Source organism: Syngnathus leptorhynchus, chromosome 17, assembly GCF_054491065.1.
Source record: "Syngnathus leptorhynchus isolate UIUO chromosome 17, UIUO_Slep, whole genome shotgun sequence".
In the NCBI taxonomy this organism is placed as follows: Eukaryota; Metazoa; Chordata; class Actinopteri; order Syngnathiformes; family Syngnathidae; genus Syngnathus; species Syngnathus leptorhynchus.
The window spans coordinates 1,744,164-1,769,756 of record NC_141211.1 but is presented as its reverse complement, the minus strand read 5'-3'; the positions used below and the strand labels follow the sequence as shown (position 1 = coordinate 1,769,756).

The 25,593-nt window shown below is 40.4% G+C and overlaps 2 protein-coding genes across 4 annotated transcripts in view; one reads left to right on the top strand and one right to left on the bottom strand.

Moving 5' to 3' along the window:
* Positions 1-25,593, top strand: part of gabrb2b (gamma-aminobutyric acid type A receptor subunit beta2b) — a 191,050-nt gene that overhangs the window by 136,435 nt on the left and 29,022 nt on the right. Inside the window, exon 1 of one of the 3 annotated variants that reach the window (XM_085935505.1) lies at positions 20,417-21,105. The exons of the other annotated variants lie outside the window; for them this stretch is intronic. The gene's annotated coding sequence lies outside the window, so the exon portion shown is untranslated. Of the gene's footprint in view, positions 1-20,416; positions 21,106-25,593 lie in introns of those variants that run through there. 3 annotated transcript variants of the gene reach the window in all.
* On the bottom strand, positions 6,938-24,040 carry gabra6b (gamma-aminobutyric acid type A receptor subunit alpha6b). The gene is made up of 10 exons (XM_085935513.1): positions 23,861-24,040; positions 23,612-23,736; positions 23,191-23,258; positions 21,992-22,212; positions 21,411-21,493; positions 20,970-21,113; positions 20,390-20,542; positions 18,305-18,582; positions 14,843-15,099; positions 6,938-9,345 (listed from the first exon to the last, which is right to left on the bottom strand). Exons 1-10 carry the CDS (start codon positions 23,893-23,895, stop codon positions 9,333-9,335), a joined length of 1,377 nt encoding a protein of 458 aa, XP_085791639.1. The 5' UTR covers positions 23,896-24,040; the 3' UTR covers positions 6,938-9,332.

The window sequence follows — 25,593 nt, the reverse complement described above, 5'->3', positions numbered from 1 at the left end:
GTGAAATATGTCAAGTCAACACTGGCGTGAAAGTTCCCCTCGGAGCGAATATTCACCGTCAGCACATTGGAGGCGGCCGGATGGAAATTGGTTGATGCGGAATACGGCTGCACGGGGTCCTCGCATGCATTCCTGTGGTAATTTCGAATGTGCAAAGCATGATGGGTAGAAAGAGTAGATTTGCTTTCCTGATTGCATATGAAAGCGCACGGTGGTGTTTTCAAGAAAGATAATTAGATTGCAGAACAGTATGAGGTCACCAGTGACCAGTTCAATATTGATGTCCTCTTGACATCTTAACGCCACATTGCCTTTAACTAAATCACGATTCAGCCTTAAATATAAAAAAAACCTATCTGCTTGACCTTGACGAATGCAAAGCCACCATCTTATGCTAGTCTTCGCCTTTAACAAATGCAGTTTCACATATCATTCACTTTCTTCGCTGAGCCCCTCTCACTTATCTTGTTGACACATTGACCTTGTAGCCATTCTTTGCCTGGAATTCACATTCTCTGACTAATGCATCCATCAGCCCATCCGTCTGTCCATCCAGCCGACTGTCCGTCCAAGCCTACGCTCGTCATCATAGCTTCACACATACTTATGATACATTATAACATTTGCTAATTGGATTTGTGTCTCAAAGGACTTAAGAACAACTGATATGGCTCCCGAGGCTTGTCTGCATGATTCTCTTTACCCCAAACGGATTGTTCGGGAACTTATTTTCAACTTTCCAATATCACGCCCACATTTGGCTCTCATTCACAGTTTGTCTCAATATTTAACATATTGTATAAGCATGTAAAAACCAGCAGTGTGCTATTTATTTTTCTATAAATGACGATAAAGTAGTTACGTCCTTATGTAAATGAGCGGAAGAAAAAAACATGTTCTGCCTGTATTTCATGCCACATTTTTGCTCCCTCTTGTGTTTCACCGGAGAAAGGGATTATGATAGTCAGTATGTCACCATGAAAAATGCAGTTTAATTAATATGGGGGGGGGGGGGGGGTCAATCCTCATCGTACTGTGAACACAAAAGGGATTATTTGGATGTTGCTTTCAATTTAGTCATGCAAATCCACTCACTGGTGCACTTTTGTTGTCTACACAAAGTCCACCTTGTGACCTCCAGCAACAAAAATGTTGTCTTCCTTAAACATCTTCAACTCACTGAGTGTTAAATTACAAATTGGTTTTCATATTTGATAAAGGAGGCATTTTAGGATACGGTTGCTAGGGAAATCAACCAATTCATTTTCTAATTTGGTATTTTCATCACAGTTTCAGAACCAAGCAATTACGTTCTGAGTCAAAAAAAGGATTGGGTTTCTTGTTGAATAAAAGGTTATGATGAGGTTTTATTTTTGTCTTAGTTCATCCATCAAGAAGCTTTTTTTGTTGCTGTTTTGAAGATGACACAAAACAAGAACAACGTGACCCTTTAAAACCTGAAATTAGTTTTAGTTCTGAGCGAATGCTAATGCACTTATGAATCCTGGATCGGATATTAATATATTCGATTTCACAATCATGAACGATTAACTATTTTCATAGATGCATAATGCTGTATTTTTATTTTATATTGATATATTTTTCTATTTATATTTTTGTTGAGTACAAATGTTCTCCAAAGCTTTTCTTGGTTCCGACATTTTCCAATTATGTCCATAAATGCCTTATTATGAAGGATTAATGGAATGTATACGTAGGAGACGGCTGTTATCGATGGGGGGTGTTCAATTTATATTAACCTGCCTTTAGCCAAGGTCTGCGCTTTACTGAATGTCATTACAGTTGCGTGTATTGTATAAGATTACTCATTCATACGCATTCACTATCTCATTTAATTAAAGTGTGGGAGTGAAAAAAAAAAAAAAGACAAATTCATTTCAACTTTGCGTAAATCCTTTAAGAACTACACGAGAGCATCATTTTCAGTTGTCTTTGTGTCAATGGCTGGCTATTGACTGCAGCGGGATGAGGTGTCGCGAGGACACGAGGGACTCCGATTAATCGTCAAAGTCTTCAGCTTTAACATGGATAGCAACATGTATCGTCACGCCTAAGTGACTAACTGCTGAGCCCTCAGCTGGAAAAGCAACACGTTTACTTGAAGTGTAGCCGGAATTACGGCTCTCCGCTGGGAGTTTCCGCCAGGGTGGGCCCTCTGACTGGGATTTAAATAACAATTTTTCACATCTGCGTTGTGTTGGCTAACGCTCCATTAAAAAAAATAATGAAGTATTGATATTTGGTGTGTGACCGATGACGTCAATTTGTGATGCAGTAGGGACATTTTTTTTCCGTTCTATCAGGATGTAGTGACGAAAAAGTACCACAACCAATTAAATTAACAAAATGAATAGCCTTAGGTTATTTTTGTAAATGCTTTCCAAACCGTAGTTTAACATAATATAATACTCATACTCTTTTTTTTTTTTTTTTTCCCCCCTCCATAATATTCCATAATCGTCATTTTGATTTCTGTTTTAAATGGAGGCAAAGTGACTCATCACCCTTTTATAAGGTTTGCACTCTTATTTTCCCACATCAATCATTTTAAAAACAATTTTAGTTGTTATTTTAGTTTTGCCATATCTGATCTAAAAGTGTTTGAGTCATCCAAGACTGCAGGAAGCCATCAATCCAGTCAGCCAAATAGCCAGTTTTAGCCAACCATCTGTTATTTTTCCTTCTACTTTCTCCTGTTTGCTAATTTTGTTCTTTCTCTCCATGAGATGAAGAACGCTCCACTGAACAATGAGCTTTACCCGCTTTTAACCAGACTAATGATGTCATTAAATACCTTTTTGTACAAGGCATTTTTTTCAAGCCAGTCACATTATTACACAGCTTAAAAATTAATCGTTCAGTAATCAATTGAATAGGAATTGTCTCATTTGAATGATGTTTTTATGGGATATTTTATTGTGTGAGCTTCTAATGTATTTTTGATCACTTTCAAAGCAATTCTCAGATAGTTTTAGGAGGATCTCAACTCAAAGTTGGCAACAGCTAAACTCTTCGGCTAGGTTACCATGGAGATTTAAAGTTCACCCGGTCCAATATTTGTGCCACCCTCCCACCTCCATATATTTCAAAATCCATATTAGGAAAGGCCAACGGAACCATGTTTACTACCAGCTCATCATGCATGTAGTTTGTCAACAAACCCCAGTGGAGCTCCCATGAGTTCTTCATTAACGTATATTATAGTCACTCAATAAAGTATGTCATTAATCTTCTTAGCAGTGTTGAATGGAAATGTAAAGGCCCATTTTTATTAGGTTAAGTGTAGACTAAATATACATAGGTGAGTAGTCGTCGAGCTTTGACATTGCATGACATAACTTATCCAGCCAAGCGCTTTAGTCGGCTTCTTCCCTGACTGCTTTACAATATTCCAAAATGCCAAGATATAATTGGAAAAGCATTGACTTGTCACCACCATAAAGGCAGCATCTCCTGGCCATAAAATGCTCTTCCCCTTGACTGCATGCTGCCAAACAGCCTGGCTGGAGACGTTTAATTCAAAAATCATGGTGGCCACTAGCTATAAATGGCTTGAAATCATTTGATGGCAAGTCAGTGACCAGGTTAGGTGATGAGCGTGGTAGCTCTGCATGCCCCTGGTCCTCTCATTAAATGGCATATATATCATAGTTAGCGTACGTCCATGTTGTGTGGATTAATGTGGAAGCACATCTGCACAACGCTCATCTGTATCTGCACTTTAATCTCCATGTCGAGGTCACAGCAAGCTGCTTAATAGCTACGACTCCTCTCTAGGTACAGATTGGCTTTCCCTGTCATTCCTTCTTTCCCACCCCGTGACACTCTTCCCCCCACTGCGCTAATCCTCGCTATGAATGTTTTCTCTCTCTCTCTCTCTCTCTCTCTCTCTCTCTCTCTCTCTCTCTCTCTCTCTCTCTCTCTCTCTCTCTCTCTCTCTCTCGCTTCTTTCATGCTTTTACCGCAATGTCAGGAGTTTACGGACAATCGTAGCTCCAGTGTACACAATGCATGTCCGCCTGTTTGGAATGAATTGGCTTGATGTTTACATACACCTCATGTTAGTTTTGATGGTCACAGTCAACAGTTAACAAATGAAAGTTTTTTTTTTTTTTTCTTAACCTTCATAATTTTTTTGATGATGCAACAAAAAAAAACCCTCACGACTTAATCCAAGCTGTTCATCTTCTATTAAACATACTCACTTTTGGCTTTCTGAGTGTGCCGAGCGCCAGCGTGTGTGGAAGGAGGTCATTTGTCACAGATTCCGTGTGGTTATTTTTAAACAGCCCCTTAGTGTAGGTCTAATCGGAACAGGAAGTTCCTCATCAAATTAAGCAGGAATGACCTTTCACTCCACTTATAACTGAGGTTACTATTACACACAAAAGGGTTACAGATGTGGATGCAGAACCTCCGCAGAACTGTGAAGACAGACAGATACTAGAGATAGATGATATTTGGTTCACTAAGCCAATTCTTCGTTTCCATTTCCAAATGTGACATTGTTAATAACAATTAACACTTTCTGGGCCCGTGCGCCAACCACAACAATCTATTTTTGCGGATCACTGCTCTTCTTATTCTATACAGCTGAAATGTGACGAGAAGTGATTCTTCACAGCCATTGAAAGCTCTTCACCATTGTCTCACGCACTGAGCTGTCACCAGCAAATGGAAGTGGAGATGTGAGCACGACACCGTGATACATCCTTCACTAGGAAAAGGAGATGGGAACAAATTAAATGACTGACAGTCGCTGCATTCCGGGCCAAATAAAACACCACTGCTTGTGTTCGAGAGTCACTTTTGGAGAGGCGAGGGTAGTGATCCTTTTTGGTTCTGTTTTCTGCACATCTCACTTCAAGCGTTTTTCCTCATTTGTTTCCTCCACTCTTGGTTAACCAATCAGATGCAAAAGATGACAATTTCATGATGCTTACTATAATGTCCGCTGTTCATGGCGACACGTTGGTCCTGTATTGTTCTCTTTGGCATTCTTTCAAAGCGGAGGAGCTTAACAGCAGCGGTTGAGTAGGCGTCTTGGTTCAGTATTATCCTCCAGGGGCAAGGGTCAAAGGTCTTCGGAGAAAGACACTTTTCTTATTTTCTTCCCGCACCCCACGCAAGTATCACCTGTGCTGTAAAAGTTGATTCTCACCGCCACCGCCAAGCTGGAGGGGTGAATTAAAAGTGATGTTCAGTTATCACAGGCCCCGTAGGAAGTAAGAGTTTCTCACTGAGGTTGGGTGTAAAGTCTGCCTTGTAGGCTTTTATACGTCTGCACACACTGTGCAAAATGAAATGGAAAACTTCTCGTGAGGCACAAAGGGACCGGCACGCTCTAATGTTCTTCAAGTAAAAATAATGAACACATTACACTTTTATTGGGGGAATGCATGGCTTGTTGTTGTGTTCTAATTAAATATGAAGGAACATTTGGGGAATAGTGAAAAATCACTGCATGGCGGGGTCACATGTATAATCAGATTTTTTTTTTTTTCTTCCCCCACATAGATCCTTTTCATACTCCTCCCCCTGCATGTCAGTTTGTTTGCGTGCGTAAATGTGTGTGTGGGTCTTCTCTATGCCCTCCAAAAAAAGAACATATGGTGAGTCAGTGTGTAGGAGTTGTCGAGAGCCACCATGCATCATTGTGGGACGGGATGCGGATGAAGAGAAGGCTGTTAGAGAGGTGGCTGTGCACCACCAATAGGTGGCACTCTACACTTTTGTGACCCAGACTGAGCGAGGCCAGTAAATGTATGCACCCATGTTCATAACAAACATGACGTGGGAGTCAAATTGGATTGAAGCACAATAGGTTGAGTGAATTAAACCCAACGAGTAAGAACTCGTTGCTCTAAAGCATGTGTGCGTGTGGATGCATGCATATAGATTTATGCAGACAGTATTTTGTTAAGCTAATCTGTGTATTACGTAAGAGCAGTCACAAAGCTGTAGTGGTCCTTCAGTGCTACAATTTGTTAGGTTTTGCAAGTGTATTAATCATGATGTATCAATATCATTCATTTTTATTGACGGGAGTTATTGATGGATGTTTGTCTGTCTTTATTCAGAAACTAAAACATGAGAAACATATAGAGTATTTGTGGTCGGGGGTGGGAGCCTTCCCTGCCTGCTCACTTGCCTAAAATTAATATTCATGAATGGCACAAAACTGCTGAACTAAAAAAAATACAACTCTTTTTATTGCTTTTTCTCAGAAAAATCAACTTATTTAAGATTTGAATGTTATTGTGCTTCTATGTTTGTCTTCCATATCGTTCCAAATTCACCCTAAAAATATTAGTCTGGCAATGTTGTATCGGTCAGTATAAAAGCATCTGCCATCTAGTGGTAATTGGTGATATTACAAATTAAAACTACATTCGACTCCTATATCTTACTTTGTTCTATTCACTATTTTTTGTCTGTAACTCCTGGCAATGACTAAGCTCCCCATTGGAAAGAAACACTTTGCAACAGTTTTCTCTGTCATTCTCGTACAAAGTGGGACAGCAGAAATAATGTTGACTTTATTGAGCATTCTTTTGGGGGAAACGTTCACTCAACAGGGACCACAAATTGTTTTTCCAATGCTGCAGGGGGAAAAAAATGGAGCTGCCTGGAGTACAAAGGCTTGTGGTGACTCAAAAACAGTTACAAGTGCAGCTTATTATCAAGCAGGGTTTCACTTTGCATTCAAATATTGCCTTTACCTAGACACACGTTCATGCAAAATGTCATTAGGGTCAATGATTTTGTGGAAAATGAAAGTGATAAAATCAATATAATTGTGACAGCGAAAAAAAATGACAGAATATAAAGTTTGGGGTTAATTCTCTGTATTCAATGGAGTTTGTAACTTTATATTTGCAAGTGTGCTTTTCCGGGAGGTGCAGTCATGGCTACATCCAATATTCAGAAATAAAAACAAACACACACACACACACATATATATTATACACTATTCATCCATTTCTTCCTTATGATTGTTTTTCTAACGTTTTATTTTGCTCGAGATGGAAGGTCACAAAGGATGCATTAGGAGGACAACCGATGATCTCCTTAGCCCCCCTCCAACAAAAAGGTACAGAGCAAAGAGGTTACGTGGAGAAAAATACCTTTTGTGGAGGAGTAAATTGCTTTTAGCCACATCAATGTATACTTTTTGTTGGCTATTTGAAAATGTCAGCCCTATTAGACATAATAACAAGCTATTGGCAAAGACATGGAGTTTGTTGCACTATGATTCAGAAAGGTGTTTGTAATGTTCAAATGCATAATTTCTATCATGGTACAATCTCAAATTAGTGTAAAATAAAGTGGAAAAATATAAAAGAAATGTAAACGAAAAAAATGCATGCAATACAGCGTGAGTGAAAAACAAAGAGTGTAAAATTAAAATCCAAATAATTACAATGACAACAAATGGCTGATTAATCATGTTAATACAAATTGAACAGTATTTACAAAATTGAAATTGACTCCCTAATTTAATCTAATTAACCACACTTATACATTTTTTAATGATTACAATTATGATTATATGCCTTTATCATCATTGTGTAACGCGGGACATTATTGTGCTTCTCAAGACCAAATTAATCAAATAAAAGAACTAAGAATACATATATGTATTTTGATCACACCTACTCTGATCTACACAGTAGACATCATACATTTATCATACATTCATCGTGCCAACATATGCACTTAAGGGGAATAAAAATAAAACTGTGAATAGGATGACAATGCTTATTAATATTGTTGTTGTTGTTAGTACTAGCAGTAGAGTACAAGGTCATATTTTTTTTCATCAATAAGTTGTGTGTGTATGGGATTTCTAGAAAGTTATTAATATCCAGTCGTAGTGTTTGTGCATATCTTTTGGGACATTGTGTTGAGAGTTGTCATTTGAAAAGGTGCCTGTGTTAATAGAAGAGAATTTAATGAAGAAAAGAAAAAAGTTACAAGATGATGGATGTAGTGAAGCAGCGCACATTTACACAGCACAACATGCTACCACTTAGTTGTAAACTAGGCATAATCCACACAAGTGGATTACTAATGAACATGTTTTGACATTCTGGATAATTGATGATTCTGGGTTGAGGTTTCTATTTTTCGCTCCTTGTTAAATGAGAACAAGAAGCCAGAAGCTGTCTTCTTAATTAAGAACTGGCGAACACGTTTTATAGAAAAAAAAAAAAAAGCGTGATAATTGGATACATTTTTCAAGAGGAATGACAATCATCATTTTCTCAAGTGTGCATACGCCGTTGCTTAGATACAGAGAAGCTTGAGTGTATGAACAGCACTGTGCGCTCTGTTAAGCTTTTTTTTCTTTTACATATTTTAAAGAACTCTTTAGAATCAGACTTCCAGCCCCCCAAAATGAATGCATGCATTTATCGTGGCTTGGTTTTGTTTTACCTTTTATTAGCAGGCTTACAGTTAGGGTAGGGGTTATGCCCACAGTTTCCCAATTGGACTTACATGCATGCATCATCAGATAGAAATCAATATACAGATAGGAAAACCTACTCATTCACTCTACTCAGGTAATATTCTTTTTTTGTTTCTTTTACTATAACTGTGTATATATAACAATCTTGCGATTATATTCGTGTGTGTGTGTGTTGATTTTTATATTTTTTTTTATACATGTATAAATCAGCACTCATTTGCATTAGTTGGTGTTTAAACACCCTGCCCTGCAGTATTTGCCCAATGCATGCCTGTTTAATTTGTTCAATCAAGGTTCTGGCTTTTCCATTTTGCAAATGTTTGACATTTGTGCAAAGTAGCCGTGGAAGCACGCCACTTGAAAATGTTTTGTTTTAAAGATGTTCCCTCCTGTCCTCTTTACTGCCAGCCACCAGGGGAAATGATGTGATTGAGTTTGAAGCGATAATTGGAGAGGATAAGTCAGCCCATTACGTGGAGTACACTCATTCCTTCTAAAAATTAAATGATTAAATAAATAAAGGACAAGAGAAAATGAATATGTGATGACAAACACACGCAGAATTTCATGACATGCATGACAAAAGTTAAGCAGAGCCTGCTGCTCCTTCGTCTTGCTATCTATCATTGAACATCATCAATAGTCCCATCTCAGGCTTAAGTTAGCATTGACTATAAAGACACTTTTGTTGTTGTTGTGGTTTGAAAGTAAACTTAAAAAGGGACGTACAATGCATTATAAGAGACTTTCTCGCCATGCCATCACTCACACACACACAATGAGGTCACATGTATGTGTCTAAGGAGTTGCATCTGTGTGATGTCGCCCTTCCCCGCATTCAGGCGGTGTCCCTGGAAAACAAATGGAGCAAAAGCACAATGTTAAACTATTATGTCATCCTCAGCATCATCATTTTATTCAAACATTTCCAGCACAGGGTATTTGTTAAATATAGTTGCATTGGCGTGACAATTTTACTTCTAAGTACAATACAACTGGATTTAATCATTCAAATTTGCAATGCGCAAGATTTTTAAACTTGAAAACAAAAATTAAAATATCTCAAAAACCAAATGTGCTCGGAAAAAAGTGAAAGCCATTTTTGAAATTGGCTTAAAAAATACATCAGGAACACAAAATGCCATCCCTGATTAAAATTTGCTGTTGACCAGTCTAATTAAAAAAAAGCAATCCAGGTTCAAATTGTCATCATAAAAAATTCACTTTCTGACAAGAGAAAAGCAGTTCAAAGTTTGAATACATTTTCTCATGCTATTGAAGGAGAAAGTGTGTCCAACATTTTAAAGTGCCACTGTATTTCCAGGCATGAAAAGTTTTCAACGTTAATAATTCACTGAGTTGGCCCAGTCCGATAGGCAACACCTCCCTCCCCGGTTGCCGCCAGCAGCAGCAGCAGCGTGATGTAACAGCCCTAGCTCATTACAGGCCAAATTCTGAAATTTCAAATTTTGTCAGTTCCACCTCTACCAGCGTTGCCTGCTGGAAACTTTGTCTGAAAACTTCTGCTGCCGAGCTCCTTCCTCCTCTTTCTTTTTTTGATATGTCAGAGCAGGGGAAAGCTGACATCGCCGAGAGACATTTTTCACTCGCCGATCTTGCACGGCTTCCGGCAAAGCCAATCCCACCCCTTCCCTCTCTTTGTGCTTTTTCAGTTGTTGTTTAGCGAACAAAGTTTGGTCAAACTCAGCCAGATATAAAAGTTGCAATTGTTTTTGCAGCAAAACGGGCTGCTAGAGTTTAAGGTGGCTGGCACCAATTTAAAAAAAAAAAAAAAAAAAAGTTGAATGAATGACTGCGTGCCTGTGACTGCTTTCAATATGTTTGAACAAAAACCCAACTCGGATTAAAAATGATTGTGGTCTTTCTTCAGTCATCCCAAAGCTAACACATTAAATAAAAAAAAAGTGTACAAAAGTAAAAATAACATAATAAACAGTATTAAAGTTTAAATTTGTGTTAATTTATTTAAAACCAAGGACTGGAATGAATCTTTTTTTCTGAAGCTATTTAATATAGTACTGTATTTATTTTTTGCATCATGCTGCTAAAAATTGCATGCGTCATACATGATTGAGTTAATTATGAAGATGCTTGGAATGTGCAGTAATTATAAATCAGTCAATTAAGGATATAAAAATAGATTGACATTATTCCATATGTAATGCTGCTTGTTTGCGGATGAATGGCCTCAAACGAATGTCCGAGGGACTACTGTAAATCCATTCCTTTTCATTAAGGGGCTCCATTGTGACTGATTAATCCCAATTCAATGTGTGGCGACTTCAAAGAAGGGACTAATTCTTGAACGTTTGAGCTTTGGGCTAAGCAATCTGTCCTCCTTAGTGGAGGCGACGACGACTGTACATCAGTCAAATGACCAGATGGCACTGCCCACTCTATATTGTCCTACAAATCGACTTGACTTGCCGATTAAGGAGATCAAGCAGCGAGGAACGGCGGCGCGTGTGAAAGTCAGAAAAACAGGAAGCGACTTGAGTGCGCTATCCTCTTTGATAGAATAAAAGTCGGCCGGTCTCCACTTAAGCGTGAACTGAGAAATGCAGCCATGCGTGACAAACACACGCAAGCACGCAGCCACGTGCAGACAGAACAAGTGACACCCGGGAGGATGTAACCATTCCCGGGGGTCCACGTGGCCGAGGGAGAATGATAGATCGCCGATCGCTACTTGCTGGCCTGTAATGGAATGATCATTAAAAAGCCACAACTTGGCTTGGAAGGCGCATTTAGTGATTTTGATTTACCAGCAATGACAGGGAAGTGTTTCTTGGCACTGATGGGCAATTAAGATGGGAGACAAAGGCATGTGCGCGCACACACACACACACACACACACAGCAGCATCCCGCCACCAGTGCATCCACCAGCTGCGGCCCCTCATGGAAGGAAGTGTTTTGAGCAAATTTGTTTCCTCCACGTCACCCTCTGAATGGCGCTATTCATGAAAGTAGCCTCCAGTCAGTCGGCGCTACTGCTGCTGCCACGGCACATTTACACACTTCTCGCACAAGGCACATACACGGATCCACCTGCACACACTCTCACATAAACAGACGGGACTCTTCTGGTCCAGCTTATCCCTGCGGGAGGGCCTGTGCTAATAGAGGCAAACATACAAAAAGATGGCAACAAAAAAGGGGGGGATGCTTTTAGTCTGTCTGTGCTTAATGGAAGAGTTTAACGTGGATGGATGTTAGGGTCAGAGACTCAACAGTGTGGGCAGGAAATGTCCATGTGAATGTATCTTAAATGGCAACAGTGAAATATCCAACTTGGTCTCATTAGATTTGCCGGCGAGCGAGAGCAGATCGCAGCCAAGGTCGGGCTACTGGTGGTCAGCCACTGGCAGGGCGCATATAGACAAACAAGCATTTGGCACTCCCATTTACACCCAAGGGCAATTTAGAGTCTTTAATTATCCTAAGACGCGTGTTGTTTTGGAATGTGGGAGGAAGTCGGAGTACCCGCAAGCCCACGCGAGTAAACTGTAAAGTCCACAGAGATGTTTTAACAGAGATACAAAGCCACATCTCTTGCACAGACATATTAAAGACTAGCCCACTGTGCAAATTAGAACCACAAAGATATATTGTTCATCGTTAGCTTAATAGTGTAATTGCCTGAGCCATTTGGAAGTGGTTGTCACATTAGGGAAAATAAAATTCCAATGTGCTGGCTAAAAAAGAAAATCGTCATGTGTGTAGATTCTCAGTCATCCAAAAAAGTTCAATCACTATTTTTTTTTTGTGCGGGTCTTCCGAATGATATCCCGGGCAGGATCAAACAAGATGGAACCCAAACTAAATAAGAGATGAAAACTTTGTCATGAATGAGTTTTGACATCCCCTGCAATATTTGATTTCTGCATTTAACCCATCCATGTGATTAGCCCGACACTAATTAGCATGGATCATTTACCTATAGCGTTGATTGCAAATGAGATAAACACTACGTCCTTCCTTCCCATCTACTTTTGATCTAATCTAGCGCTTTTAATTTATTATTAGTCATGATTAATACTACAGCGCATTACGTATTTAAATGCGCGTACAGTCTGCAAGTTGAAAATAAGCTCCATCAAAAGAAAAAATCCAATGCATTTGATATTTATTTCATGTTAAACACCCTGAAGATAATTCAAGTGCAATCGATCACAATGTCAAGCAAGCGTGCAGTGCTGCTTTGGAGTGGCTGGTCCGCTTAGCGCCTGGAGCGCCTCTGGGGACTTGAAGCTATCACCTCTAGGCCGCCGGGTCTTTTATCACCTTGGTTATCCTTTCAACACTCTCTTTGCATGTTTTCAATGCGCCTGTATTGATTGAATGTAGGTTCACACACAAGCATACACTAGTCAGACTTGGGGAAAAAAACTCTGCTCTTGTGCCACTATCTTGCTCACTATATATATATATATATATATATATATATATATATATATATATATATATATATATATATATATATATATATATATATATATATATATATATATATATATATATATATATATATGGCATCCTTGAATGAAAGTAAACTGCCTTTCAAAACTATTCAATGGCCGCAAAAAATATGAACAAGTTGATTTTGAATTTTAACCATAGATCCCATAAGGGGGCCGGGAAGGACGGACGCAGATCCCCCCCTCCCCAGAATATGATGCACATATGCCCACATGGATGTGTGCATCACATATTGTAGGTGGGAGAAATACACAAGCCTGCCTACACGTGTGCATCATAAACAGTTTTTCTCCTTTGAACAGCATTCAGGCTAAGTGTCAAACCACACATTGAGCTGATGTTGCAACAGCTTCATTTAATCTGCAAAGAGGGGGGGGGGGACATACACATTGCTTTTGCCATAATGACACCATAAAAGCTGCAATCGTTATAAACCTTGTCGTGTCTGTGGTGGATGTCACGTCTCGCTTTCTTATGTGAAAGCAAATGTGTTTTTTAAGACACAGTCTGTAGGGGGGGAGCATTTTTGTACATTAGATTTGGATGAAAGTCTTGACTTGTTTTGAATGTTTTTGTATGCATTTGTAGACAGTGAGCTGCATTGCATCGTTTCAAAAGCTGTTTATGAGATACTGACCCTTTCATGTAGCCAAATAAGACATCAGCACCACTTCCCACACAATTAGAAATGGATTGGTAAATACAGACGTATTTACTATCAAACAGTTAAAGAAAAAAAAAAATAGCCGCCGTGGTAACCAAAATGGTGCATAGTCTAAGTCCTGCAACCAAGAAATGAACAATAGTATGAAGAACGGTATGATCCCATCATTTTATGTCATAATTCGTAAACCGAGAAATGTACAGACACTTTTCGTTGGTTTTACTTTTTGTCATTTCAATCATAATAAACCCAAATCCCTAAACTCTGAATATAAAATGGTACGGCCCCTTTGTCTGACATTATCCTCCATCACGCAGGGATGGCAGCAGAATTAGTTTTATGAACAGTAATATGGCACCATTCTCTATTGGAAAGGTTTAATTAAATTGAATTGAATTGAATTAAATTCCCGCTGACGTTTCCGTCAAAGGTGGTACAATCCTCCATGAAATAAGAAGATCCCTGGTACTATACAGACCGAGCATTTCAAACGTTTTTGCAAAGAATAAATCACAAAATATTTGATCATGTGTTGTTCTTTAATTAACCTCACGCTTAAGGGTAAAAAAAAAAAAAAACTAAAGCCTGTTGGTTGATCTGGATCCTCATAAAATTTCATACTCTGGTGCAATCTAATGAATGTCATTTTCATTGTTTGCCACCATTTTATTGCGCGACAGAAAGAGTGATTATCGAGGATCTAAATATCTGAATTGGATGCGTTCAGGACCACGGACAGCTCCAACGGCAGTTTAATGTTGCTTTCGTACATGTAGTGTGTTATGTGACCCTTTTTCATATCAAGTAGTTCACTGTACATGTAAAAGCAAATTCACCTCCAGGCTGCAAGTGCTAGCAAAACACTGAATAACAAATATAGAGCCATTTTTTTTTACCCTGTATAGAAACGTTACACTGTGTAGCTGAAGCTGCTGTTGGAAAAAGCCATATGGTGACTAATTAGCGATGAAAGCGTAGGAGTATTGTGTGGCTGCTGAATAATAAATTCAGCTCCCAGGTGAAGACGATGCATGCTTGAAAGAAAAAGAAATGCTTAACGAAGAAGGAGACACTTCACTTGCATGCATACGCACACAAAACAAAGTTGCGAGTGCTTTCACCGCAGTTCCGTAAAGTAGTCCCAGCAGCTTTTTGAAAGTAGCAAGCATGCCATGTGTTCACCTGGTCATCTCCATGGTGTCCTTGGTGAGGTACACGATCCAGTAGACCAAGTTGAAGGCGCCGAAAGAAAGCGGGAAGAGAATGCGAGAGTATTTGTCGATGATACTCGTGCCGGTCAGGACGTTGTTAGCCGGCACGGCGGAGCCTTGCTGCAGAAAGGCCTGAGCGCTGACGGGCGGGTTGGGGAAGGTTTTGGCCGGCCGCTCGAAAAGGGGCGCCGAATTCATCCTCTTCTTCAACACGTTGCTGGCGTCCGCCTTGGAGAGAAGACAGAAATTTGCATGAAAGGAAATCCAGCGTGACGTGACATGAGGGCATTCAAAACAATGCTGGGTTTCGGTTCTTGCACCTAATCACAAAACGCCGAGGCAGGAAAAAGACATCAAATGTCCTTAATCGCTATAATATTAATAGTCAAGAGATTAAAAAGAGCATTGCAAGTCAAAACATGCTCTTGATGAGGTTAATGCCTTATTCAGGCAACTGTTGGGTTTATTCCCTGCATGTGTGGATGTAAAAACTTTGTTTCAAATATTAATAAAGAGTCGTCAAGAAGCTCGACAAATGGAATAAATGATGTTTGTTTGTTTCTGAGGGACATTCCGACATTTTTTCCAACACATTCCTGCATATTTATTGACACGTGGTTATCAGCGAGCCTCATCAAGTTTGAGCCCAGGGAGAGAGAAACCAAAGTACTTCTGGGAATTGGGTCAAAAAACACCATGTTGCCAGCAGATAGAGTCAGCGTGAGAGCGAGACTGCCAACCAGCCAGCGCAATAATCCAAAGAAAACAGCACAGAATCTTTACCTGCACTAGGCGAGGAATAGAACGAATTTGGAGCTACCAGATTATCCCAGCCATGATAACATTGCAGCAGAATGAAAATATATATCAGATCTGTATTATCATTATTATTATTATTCCGTTGGTCTGAATTGGTTCCTATTGTAGGATGGAGATTTGGAGATTTATTTTTTGTGTTTGGTACCACGAGATGGTTTTATAAATTCCATCACCAGTCTGTTGATCAATTCCACTTTGTGCATGTGTAGTGTGTGTGCATGTGTGTACTATACATAGTAACAGATCCCAAGGAGAAGCTTTTTCTAATGATGACACACTAGCATGGTTGGCTTCTTGCTGGTCAAATCCAAGTGGGATGCGCTCCTCTTTATCCTCTGCTCTATATTTGTTCACACACAGACTGGCATAGCACAGATGGTCCCTTACTATTGGACAAGTGAATATATTGTTTGGGTATGTGTACTGTGCGTGCGGGGGTAGTTGCAATCGATATGTAAATATTCTGTGTGCCTGTATGTGTAGGTTGTGCAAAATAAGTTTATTGCAAATGTGTGTGGTCTGAGAGGTCATTTGAGTGGGTGGTGAGTGGGCGTCAACACGCTTGTGGAAAGTTACCGTTATGTGCATGTGTTAATCCGTTTTTTGGAAAAGAATTTGCCTCTTCATTTTCAACATTTTAGTCATTGTGGGATTATTGCGTATTCTTCTGTTTCATTAGTCAAGAACTGAAATGATTTTTTCCCCCCAGTGTGGTGTTCCAATTAAAAGCCTGTACCCAATTTTTCCTTGAACATCAATTACATCAGAATAAAAGTCGTTCCAATTTCGAAACGCATCCACATAATGTGACCTGCTTTCCTTAAGTAACACTTTGTTACCATCCATCAAAGCCGCCCATATCCCGAGACTGTCTGCAACAAGATTTTTCAACATTACTCCCTGACAGATATTGCCACATTGCTGTCATCCGGATGTGATTGTCGGCTAGCTTAAAGCCATTGAATCCAAACGCATTGCACTACTTGGCTGCAACCACTAGAGGCACTGTTGTCTAAAGAAGTCAAGACTCCTACCGTCACTTAAATCCACGAGCTAAATCTGACTTTCCCCAGCCAAGATTTCATCTCGATTGTAAATCCCCAAGTCACACACCACCCAAAAAGTTTTAACAACATCTCTTTCCCTTAATTCTATCACATAACCCTGTCAAGAAAATCATCACTGCTTTCCCGCTGTGGCTCTACCTTGCAGCCATAACAAGTCATCATGTTAAAAATCGTGACTGGATGACGGCTACTTCTACCCGCGGTGGCTTGCTATTTTTCCTCGCGTTCCTTTCATTGCCCTCCTACATATTTTGGTGAAAGCAGTCATTTTCTATGAAGCCTCCCTCCCTCCCTCCCACTCAGCTCTTTTGACTGCAACTCTCTTACGCACACAACAAACCCCACTGCTCGATGTATCTATGCGTCTTTGGTCCAGGCCGGCCGCCTCTTCCGGTGTGTCGGGTGCCCTCCCTTCGCATTCCGCTGGATATTCCCTTAATCTATGGCTCTTACATAATCCTCGGCAGCGCCATTCACAGGGACGACTAATGGCTGTCTCCTCACGTCACTCTCGGTAGTGATCACACAGTAACTGGGCGGCCGGAGAGGAGAGGAGGATGGATATACTCAGGCTAGATGAATAGATAAATCACTTTAGAAATGGATGAGTGTGTTGTATGGATGTGGGATGCATAATACTCCAGATTAAGTCAGCGAGTGCATATAGAAGCAAGCGTGTATATGTGTTTGAGGCTGTGCAGCAGATTATGCAGGGATGCTCGCTCCTGAATGGAAATGGATAAAGTGGAGATGGATAAAGTGCATGCATGGGTAGTGTATGAAGGCAAAATAAATAGCCAGCGGTAGCCAGTTGAACACAGTGTGCACATCAACAGCAAAGCAGCCAACCAGTAAAGAAAAAAGTTCAACTCGCTTGTGAGTCGCTACAAACTTCCGTGTGCTTGTGGAGGGTTTGAGAGGCTCTTGCAAGGTTGTCATGAATTTCTTATGAATGAGGTGGTGGGAGTGTGTGTGTGTGTGTGTTTGTAAATTCAATGGCCTCGACATTAGGTACGCCTACGCAATTTAAAATGATTCAGTACAAACAATGCTGCCTTTGCAAAGAACCTTTGGATACTGAAAACATGACGTAAGATTATTTGTGGGAAAAAAAATGAATTGCAAATTCAAAGAGTTTCAACATTAGTGGTAAAATGAAATTATAATGTTCCAAGCATAGAAGCGTCATCAGCCTGAGAGCTAATGTTACATCATCATCACGGAGCTAACAAGCAATTAAGTTAACCACCTACTGTAACTCTATTGAGAGTAGAAACCATCCTCTGCATATTTTCACTTTCCACGCACTTCCATATCTGCATTTTCTTCTTTTCTTCCACAAACGACACTTTTCCACAAAGCTTTGTGGAAATCAATTCAGTAATTGTCACGTTTACCAACCGACCAACCAACAGGACTAAACCTCACTTGACATTTCTAGTGCCCAATACGTTCCAAGCCATTTTTACCATAACACACTCAGTAACTGTAAGAAATACTGGAACACTGCTTGTCAGTTTTATTTGTACAGTGATTTTGACACTCACCGAGGAGACCTCTCCATCATTTCCCGTGCTGGCAGCTGGGGCGGCAGCCGCAGCTGCGGCCTCTTGAGCCGCCGCCTTCATGGCCGCCGCCTTGCGTAGCTCCCGATTGGCTTGCAGCGTGGAAAAGTAGTTGACAGCCGCGAACTCGATGAGGGCGGAGAAGACGAAGGCGAAGCAAACGGCGATGAACCAATCCATGGCTGTGGCGTAGGAGACTTTGGGGAGGGAGTGGCGAGCGCTGATGCTGAGCGTGGTCATGGTCAGCACGGTGGTGATACCTGTGTACGGAAGCATTGATTGGTGGAGAGCTACCGTGCTAACATTAATAGTGTCTCACAACTGACTCCCCCCTATGTTTCAATCTATCCATGACATATTTTAACCCATAGAATGGAGTATCCTCATGAGGACAAATCAAAATTGCTGACATTCGAGGACTCGTAACAAATTAGATATCTAATAGACTTTCATTGTGGAAGTAAAAATGGGAAGGGTTAATTGAAGACTACTGCCCAAGCTTTTACCAAATTTGGGATTTCATTAGCAGCCCAGGAAATTAAAGTGCCTAATGTGACTTAATAATGCCTCTCTTGTGAGGCATCACTTCAGCAAGTGGACAGAAACCTCCTTAAAACCCGTACATCTTCCTTGAGCAATGCTGACACTCTCTATTTTAAATATGGCAATTGAAGAAAGCCTGTCAGGCCAACAGCGAGAGGCAAGAAGGAAGCAAAATAGATTATGAGGGGGCGAAGGACAAGGTTGATGATATAAAGACGGGACAGAAATGAAATGCTTGGGGCGTTGAAGGGCTTTTGTTGGGGGGGGGGGAAAAGCACGGTACAAATTAGAATGCACTCAATTAAGTTGGGCAGACTTCTGCTTGAGGGACTTAAAGCTTTTAGAGCGGATGTTGACGATGCAGTCCACAATATACTGTAGCCTTAATGTACTCTGCGTGTGCTTTATAGCTTCTCTGCGTCTCCATTTTGAAGCTCTCTTAGCCATTAAAAGTACCTTGCACAATGTACAGACTAAAACAATCACAAATGGATGGCTTCCCCTAATCAACAATGTCAACTTTTTAGACCAACTTTGGCATCGGGGCTTGCTTTGTAACCTTCCGCAAGACCCATTTGGACTGTTAAGGCTTTTATGATGACAACAAAACCCCTCCTTACCAAAAGTGAAGTATCGGACCAAATTTCCAGCCAGTGCCAAGCAAGGAAAACAACTGAGAATAGGATTACTAAAACCTCTATTGATTATGAATTATTAAACCGTCATGCTCTAAAATCACTTCATGTGAAAACGTAATACTCCAGCTCACCCTTTGTATACTTTTGTATTGTGAATGCAAAAGCCAGAGTACAAACGACTTGTGCGAGAAATAAAAGTCGACTGCGCATTCTTCTTCCTTTAGTAGACTTTTACACATTTCTCCACTCATTTGCTCTTTGCTTTGTCTAGAAGGTTTTTTTTATTTATCTATGGCCGTTCGCTTTCTCTCTCTCTCTCCCTGTTTGGGTGTTTCTTGCCCGCTCTGCTCCTGAGGCTAGAGCTCGGTGGCAACTGTAGCGTAATGTAATGTGAGCGAGCGGAACCTGTGAGTGCTCAGAAGCGGGCCAAGTATAAACATCCTCCCCCTCTCAGCCCTTTGCATGAGCAATTTCAAAAAGGACATTTATTCCCAATTAATTCAGCTCAACCACTGTGGAGGAGGAATAGAGATAATGAAGAAAGGTTAAAAAATATCATGCTCTGACTTTGTTTGCATGAGCTAGCAAGGTTTTTATTTCAAGAACCAATCAGTGTTCAGGAGGAGTGTGCTGGTAACTGTGCTGCTTAAAGTTTACAGAAGGAGAAACGCGGTAAGGTCGAACTGTGGGCGTTGAGTTGATACGTTCGGATTATTATTATTTTTTTCGTTTGACTTCTCGATACTTTAAGAAACACTTCTTGGAGCTGGAATTAAAATTGAAAACTACTTGGCTTAGCCTTTTTAAATTCCCCCTAAAAGCTTGAGAAGCCTTTTAGTCTTTGACATCACACCTGTGTCTGAAGTCAAGTTAAAAGAATTCTTACCAAACACAGTCCGAGCTGGAACTGACTCCTTGTTAATCCAGAAGGAGACTTGAGCCAGGATGACGGTCATGATGCAAGGAATATACGTCTGGATCAAGAAAAAGCCCATTTTCCTCTGCAGGTGGAAGTGGACGGTCATGATGACGTATTCCCCTGAGAGTGAAAGAGAGTGAAGCCAAAGATCTGCTTACTTGCATTCTGGACCGGACTTGTGACTTGTCTTGAAATAGAAAAAAATATACTGAGAGTTGTCTCTTGTGGCTAGCCAACTGATTCCATTTCAAGTTGTTTATTTTTGAATGAGGAATCTGACAAGAAGAGGGGCCCGGAATGATCAAAGTCGACATGAGGAAGATAGTTTTCCTGATGCTGTGTCCTCATTTCTCTTTTGGACTGCAAGGCTGCAATTGATCAGAGATACATTTTCTGTATCTTCAAAGATATACCCTGCCGTACCTTTTGTTCAGTCAACTGGAGGTTGGCCTTTGAAGTCAATTGAACAAATGAGAACAAAAAAAATCAACTCCAACATTTATTTCCCTAAAACCTTCAAAATGGTTTCACAAGGATCTTGACTCACCTGTATTGGACTTGAGCCTCTCACTTGACACTCTCTGACCGATGAGGTCATACTGCAAGAGACTGGATGACTCTTGCGGCACCTCGACGGAAGACAGAGGACCTTTCTTCCACGTGTACATGATCTCACTGACAGGGTAAGCATCTGCAGAGAAGAAATCACGAGAGCTTTTCATCATTTTGGCACCAAATAGAAGATTTGTCATGTTTTTGTGCAAATACTAGGGAAATAAAATCAAAACAATGAATTCCAATTGTTTTCCTTTGCTAATTACTAGCTTGCTAAAAAAGTGACACATGATGACAGAATCAAATGAGCCACGCGTTTCAAATTGACATCTATGAAGGGTGTCTTGTCAGTTAGTCAGTGACACACAGAGTGGCACCAGCTGTCACTGAGACAAAACAAGAATGGGGAAGAAAAAAAACCAAAACAACTTACAGCTCCCAAACTTGAGTGGGCATGCGTGTCCGTCCATTGGGAAGTTCATCAAGCGCATGGGGCACTCTGCATTTATAGTTAATCTGTCGGAAAAGAGAAGAGTTTAGTTCATATTTGATGTCATGACTTTTAAAAGTAACTGTTGACAGAATACACACGATAAGAGAATGAAAGTTTTAAGATTTTATAAATCTCAGTCCCGTCTCGAACCGTGTCGTGTAAATCCAGCCGCAATATGGATGTGCTTTTTTTTTTTTTTTTGACAACTCCACTTCAAAAGATGATGCAGAAGGCAGCACATCATTAATTTGGAATTTGACAAAAGCACATTATGCGTTCGGATGTTCCAATTATTTTTGGGGAAATATGAGCTGCTGCCCTTCATCGCGTCTTCCAGGTTATCTCTCTCTTTCTTTGAATTGCCATCCAAATGCTTTCACCATCAGATGGCACATATTTTGTTTTGGAATGGCTTTACGCGAGTCTGTGCATCCTTTTTGGGGGGGAATGCTTTTTTGTTTGAATTGTTATCCAGGGCTCCATCGGCCACTCTATTCTGGTCTTGGCCACGATGCCGTTACCTCATGGTGTAGAGGATGGTTCCGTTCTGCATGATGCGGAACAGCTTGTTGGGGGTGGTCATGTTGTGAGAGATGGACCTCTTGCCATTGCGGAAAAACGTGTCTGGCGTCCAGATCTTGCTGACCATGAGATTATTGAGTCTTAGGATCTCGATGGGGCCCTCGAATTTCAAGCGCTCGTCGATCCACGTTTGCCGAAAGAACACATCCATGGTGTATTCCTGTTGAGGACGAGAAGAGTTTACTACGACTTGGATGGTGCCGCTACGTTATTAACCTGCACAGACAGGCAGATGGGGAGTGAGCCATGGTTTGTTTGGAACCTGCTGAGCCGAGTGCTGGCAATGTGTCTGATTTATGTATTGAAATTTCAAACCGGATTCTTCTTTCATGGCCAGCTTTGCGTGCCTCATTTGGATACACTTCAATTTTTCAGTCCTCCCTATATAATTATTGCTCATCTATCCTTTTTATAAAAAATGTTGGGTTGTTAAATGGTTTTTATTTTTATTTTACAATAATGTTGTTGTATCCAATTATACGACTTAAAATACCATTATTTATTACCATCGTAACTATTACCAAATTGTATCTTTTAGCGAGTATCGTAAAGTAAGTGTAAAGTCTATTGGAAAAATAAATAAATAAATAAATAAATAAAATACCTGCAAACATTAGCACAAGTTTCCAGCCAGCAAGTCTTAAATAAAAGTCAATCATGGATGCTTTGAGGTCAAATGGGTAACCTCACTGAACTGCCCCCCTCCCCCTTTGCCTCTGTACAGTAAATAGATCTTTCACCATCATCATCATCATCATCATTATCATCAAGGCTTTAAAGTCTCCAAGAAAAGCTCTAAACGGCAGCATCATGTTCAATAGACATATAGCGCTGGCTCGGCCTATCTCATGTCAAGAGTAGCCAGCAGCCTATCTTCGTCCGTCCCAACATCAGCTACATCTCTCTCCCTCTCTCGAACGGAGGGATTGTCAGACAGATTAAAGTCCGACTAAGCTGCACTAATGACATCTGCCCAAATGCTGCAATAATGAAGGCTAGGACTTGAGTTACAAGGGACAGGGGAAAAAAAATAAATAGTGCACATTTGCTTTTGTGTATCCACAATGACTGAGTGGGACAACACGCGTGTGCATGACGAGCAGCAAACAAAAGAACTTTGTAATGCTTGTTTACATACCATCTCCACATCTGAAACCGGTCCAAAGCTGGTGACAAAGATGTCCGTTTTGACTTCTGTCACTGGACCTACAGCAAAGGCATTTATAATTTCCATGATAAAAATAATAGCTGTATAGTTATGTCCTGTATGTATTTATATCGTTTTTAAAGATAGGCTAGAGGGAAAAAATATTGTCATTTTGCAGTTGTGTGTACTGGAATCTTAATATGGATTTTGTAGTTTTGCTGCATGCAACTTCACTGTAGCACCGATTAAAAAAACATGATGGCTTCATTTTCACGCTCAAACAAATGGCTCCATTTCCTCACGTCACATTCGCAACCAACCTGGAGGCGCAAACTTGGCCAAACTTTTATCCAATAACAACAACAACAACAACCTAATGGTGATTTGTGATTTCAAGTGTATTTATGCATACCTCCAAATCCAGGTCGCAGCCTGTTGTCATAGCCGTCCAGTAGTCGATCCAATATGCGCGTGATGTTATCCAAATAGATGCTGCTCTCAGTGTGCTGCGCTCCCCAAGCACCGCATAAGCTGTAACTAAAGCACGTGTGAAAAAGCAAAAAGCAAAAAAATACCTCTTAAAAAGAAGAAAGGAGTTGAGCAAGTGGTGCGAAAAACAGCGCGCTCGTCGTGCGTAAAAGTCCGAGAGTTTGCCACTCACCAAGACAGAAAGAAGCACGTCAAAGGAAAAGCCATGCCTTGTAGTCTTTCAAAATACAACTTTAGAGATCCCAGGTCAGCTATGCAGACGAGCACATGCCATCATCATGCGTGGACATGATTTTTTTTTCTTCAAAACCGTCAGCAGCTCTTGTTTGAGTTGCGAGGATTTGGCGCGTCAGTCCGGTCCAGCACGACTTGACTTGCTCTCCAGTGCGCACGCCTCACAGCCTCAACCGCTCGGTTGAGAGCGAAATAAATAAAGAAATAATACAACACTAAGGAGTTTGGAGAGCGTGGATGGACACGCTGGAAGGGGGGGAGTGGTGGTGGTGGTGGTGGGGGGGGGGGTTTGCAAGAAGGAAAAAAAAAAAAAACCTAGATCGATGGCGATAATTATTACCTGCTAAGAGGAAGGGGAGTCAAACAGCACCAGCATGGACGACTAAAATAATCACTCAAATGTATTTGCATTAACCGGCCATAACATTAGGTACGCATGCAATTCCTAATGAGAAAAAAAAAATCCGTTTGACACGAATTGAAGTCTGCTATTTTTATTTTAGTTGATGTGCGAGATCTGTTCCTAATATTCTGGATGGGTTTTGGGTGTATGACACCCTTTTTTTATGCACAGTAGTATTGAGCTGAATAAGGGAGTGTGGCCTGGTGACAGGAGTTGAAATAGCTCTTTGCGAGTTTTCAAAAAATGTACCTGCACCTTGCCCAATTCGATGGCATTACACTTCCCAACTTCATCATGGAGTGTTGGCGTATTTGAAGTTCACTCAATTAGTGAATATGAGCACATGAGTCAAACTTCATTTTTTTTTAATAGATGACTCTGTGATATTGGAAATGAGCATTAAGATGTTTTTCAATTGGATGTATATGTGTGCGTATTAAACTCTAACAATAAAATGCACAAGAAGAAAAAAAACTCCTCATTGATCAAGTGGAGAGATGATTTCAGCACAGCATTACTTTTTCATTCTGACTACAGTAGTATCACAGTCATTTGTTATCAAAAATTCATACGAGGAGGCAGAGAGGGAGAAATATAGGGTGGTCTTCAGACGCTGGCTGATTACGCAATGTCACATTTTAACTCTGGCTCTCTTTGTGCTCCAAACACTTCACGTAATGAAAATGTGCTTTAGATAATGAGCAATCACGAGTGAATCACCAAAGATCAAGAGCACAACACATTCATTATGAAGAACCTAATTGCTGCATTGCCTTTGATAAACGGCAAATATTGTTTTGTAAACTTTGTCCTGCATTTTATTGTAAAAATAGCAAGTCCATATGGAAAGAGAAACACTTTGCATGACAGACTAATCCACCTGAGTAGCTTTTAGCTTTAAAGTAGCACACGTTGTCAACACCCATACTCACGTATTTCTCAATGCTTTTTAGGCATTTTAAAACTCAAAACACGTTTAAGTGAACAGATACAAATAATAGGAGGTCACTGAACGTAATCACTACAAACTTCCATTAAACTTTAAGGTGTGCGTGGAGATGAGAGGCAAAATGATAATGATGGATAGCACGAAGACAAGAGTCCCCTTCCATGGGAACAATGGAATGAGAAGCAATTCAATTATGCCCATTTGGGAAGTACAATTACTTTGGCGAGATAAGGGGACATGCTTCGGAATCAAAACGATTTTAATTAGTTCATCATTCAAATAAACTGAGTTTTAATTAAACATGCCATGATATGCGCTC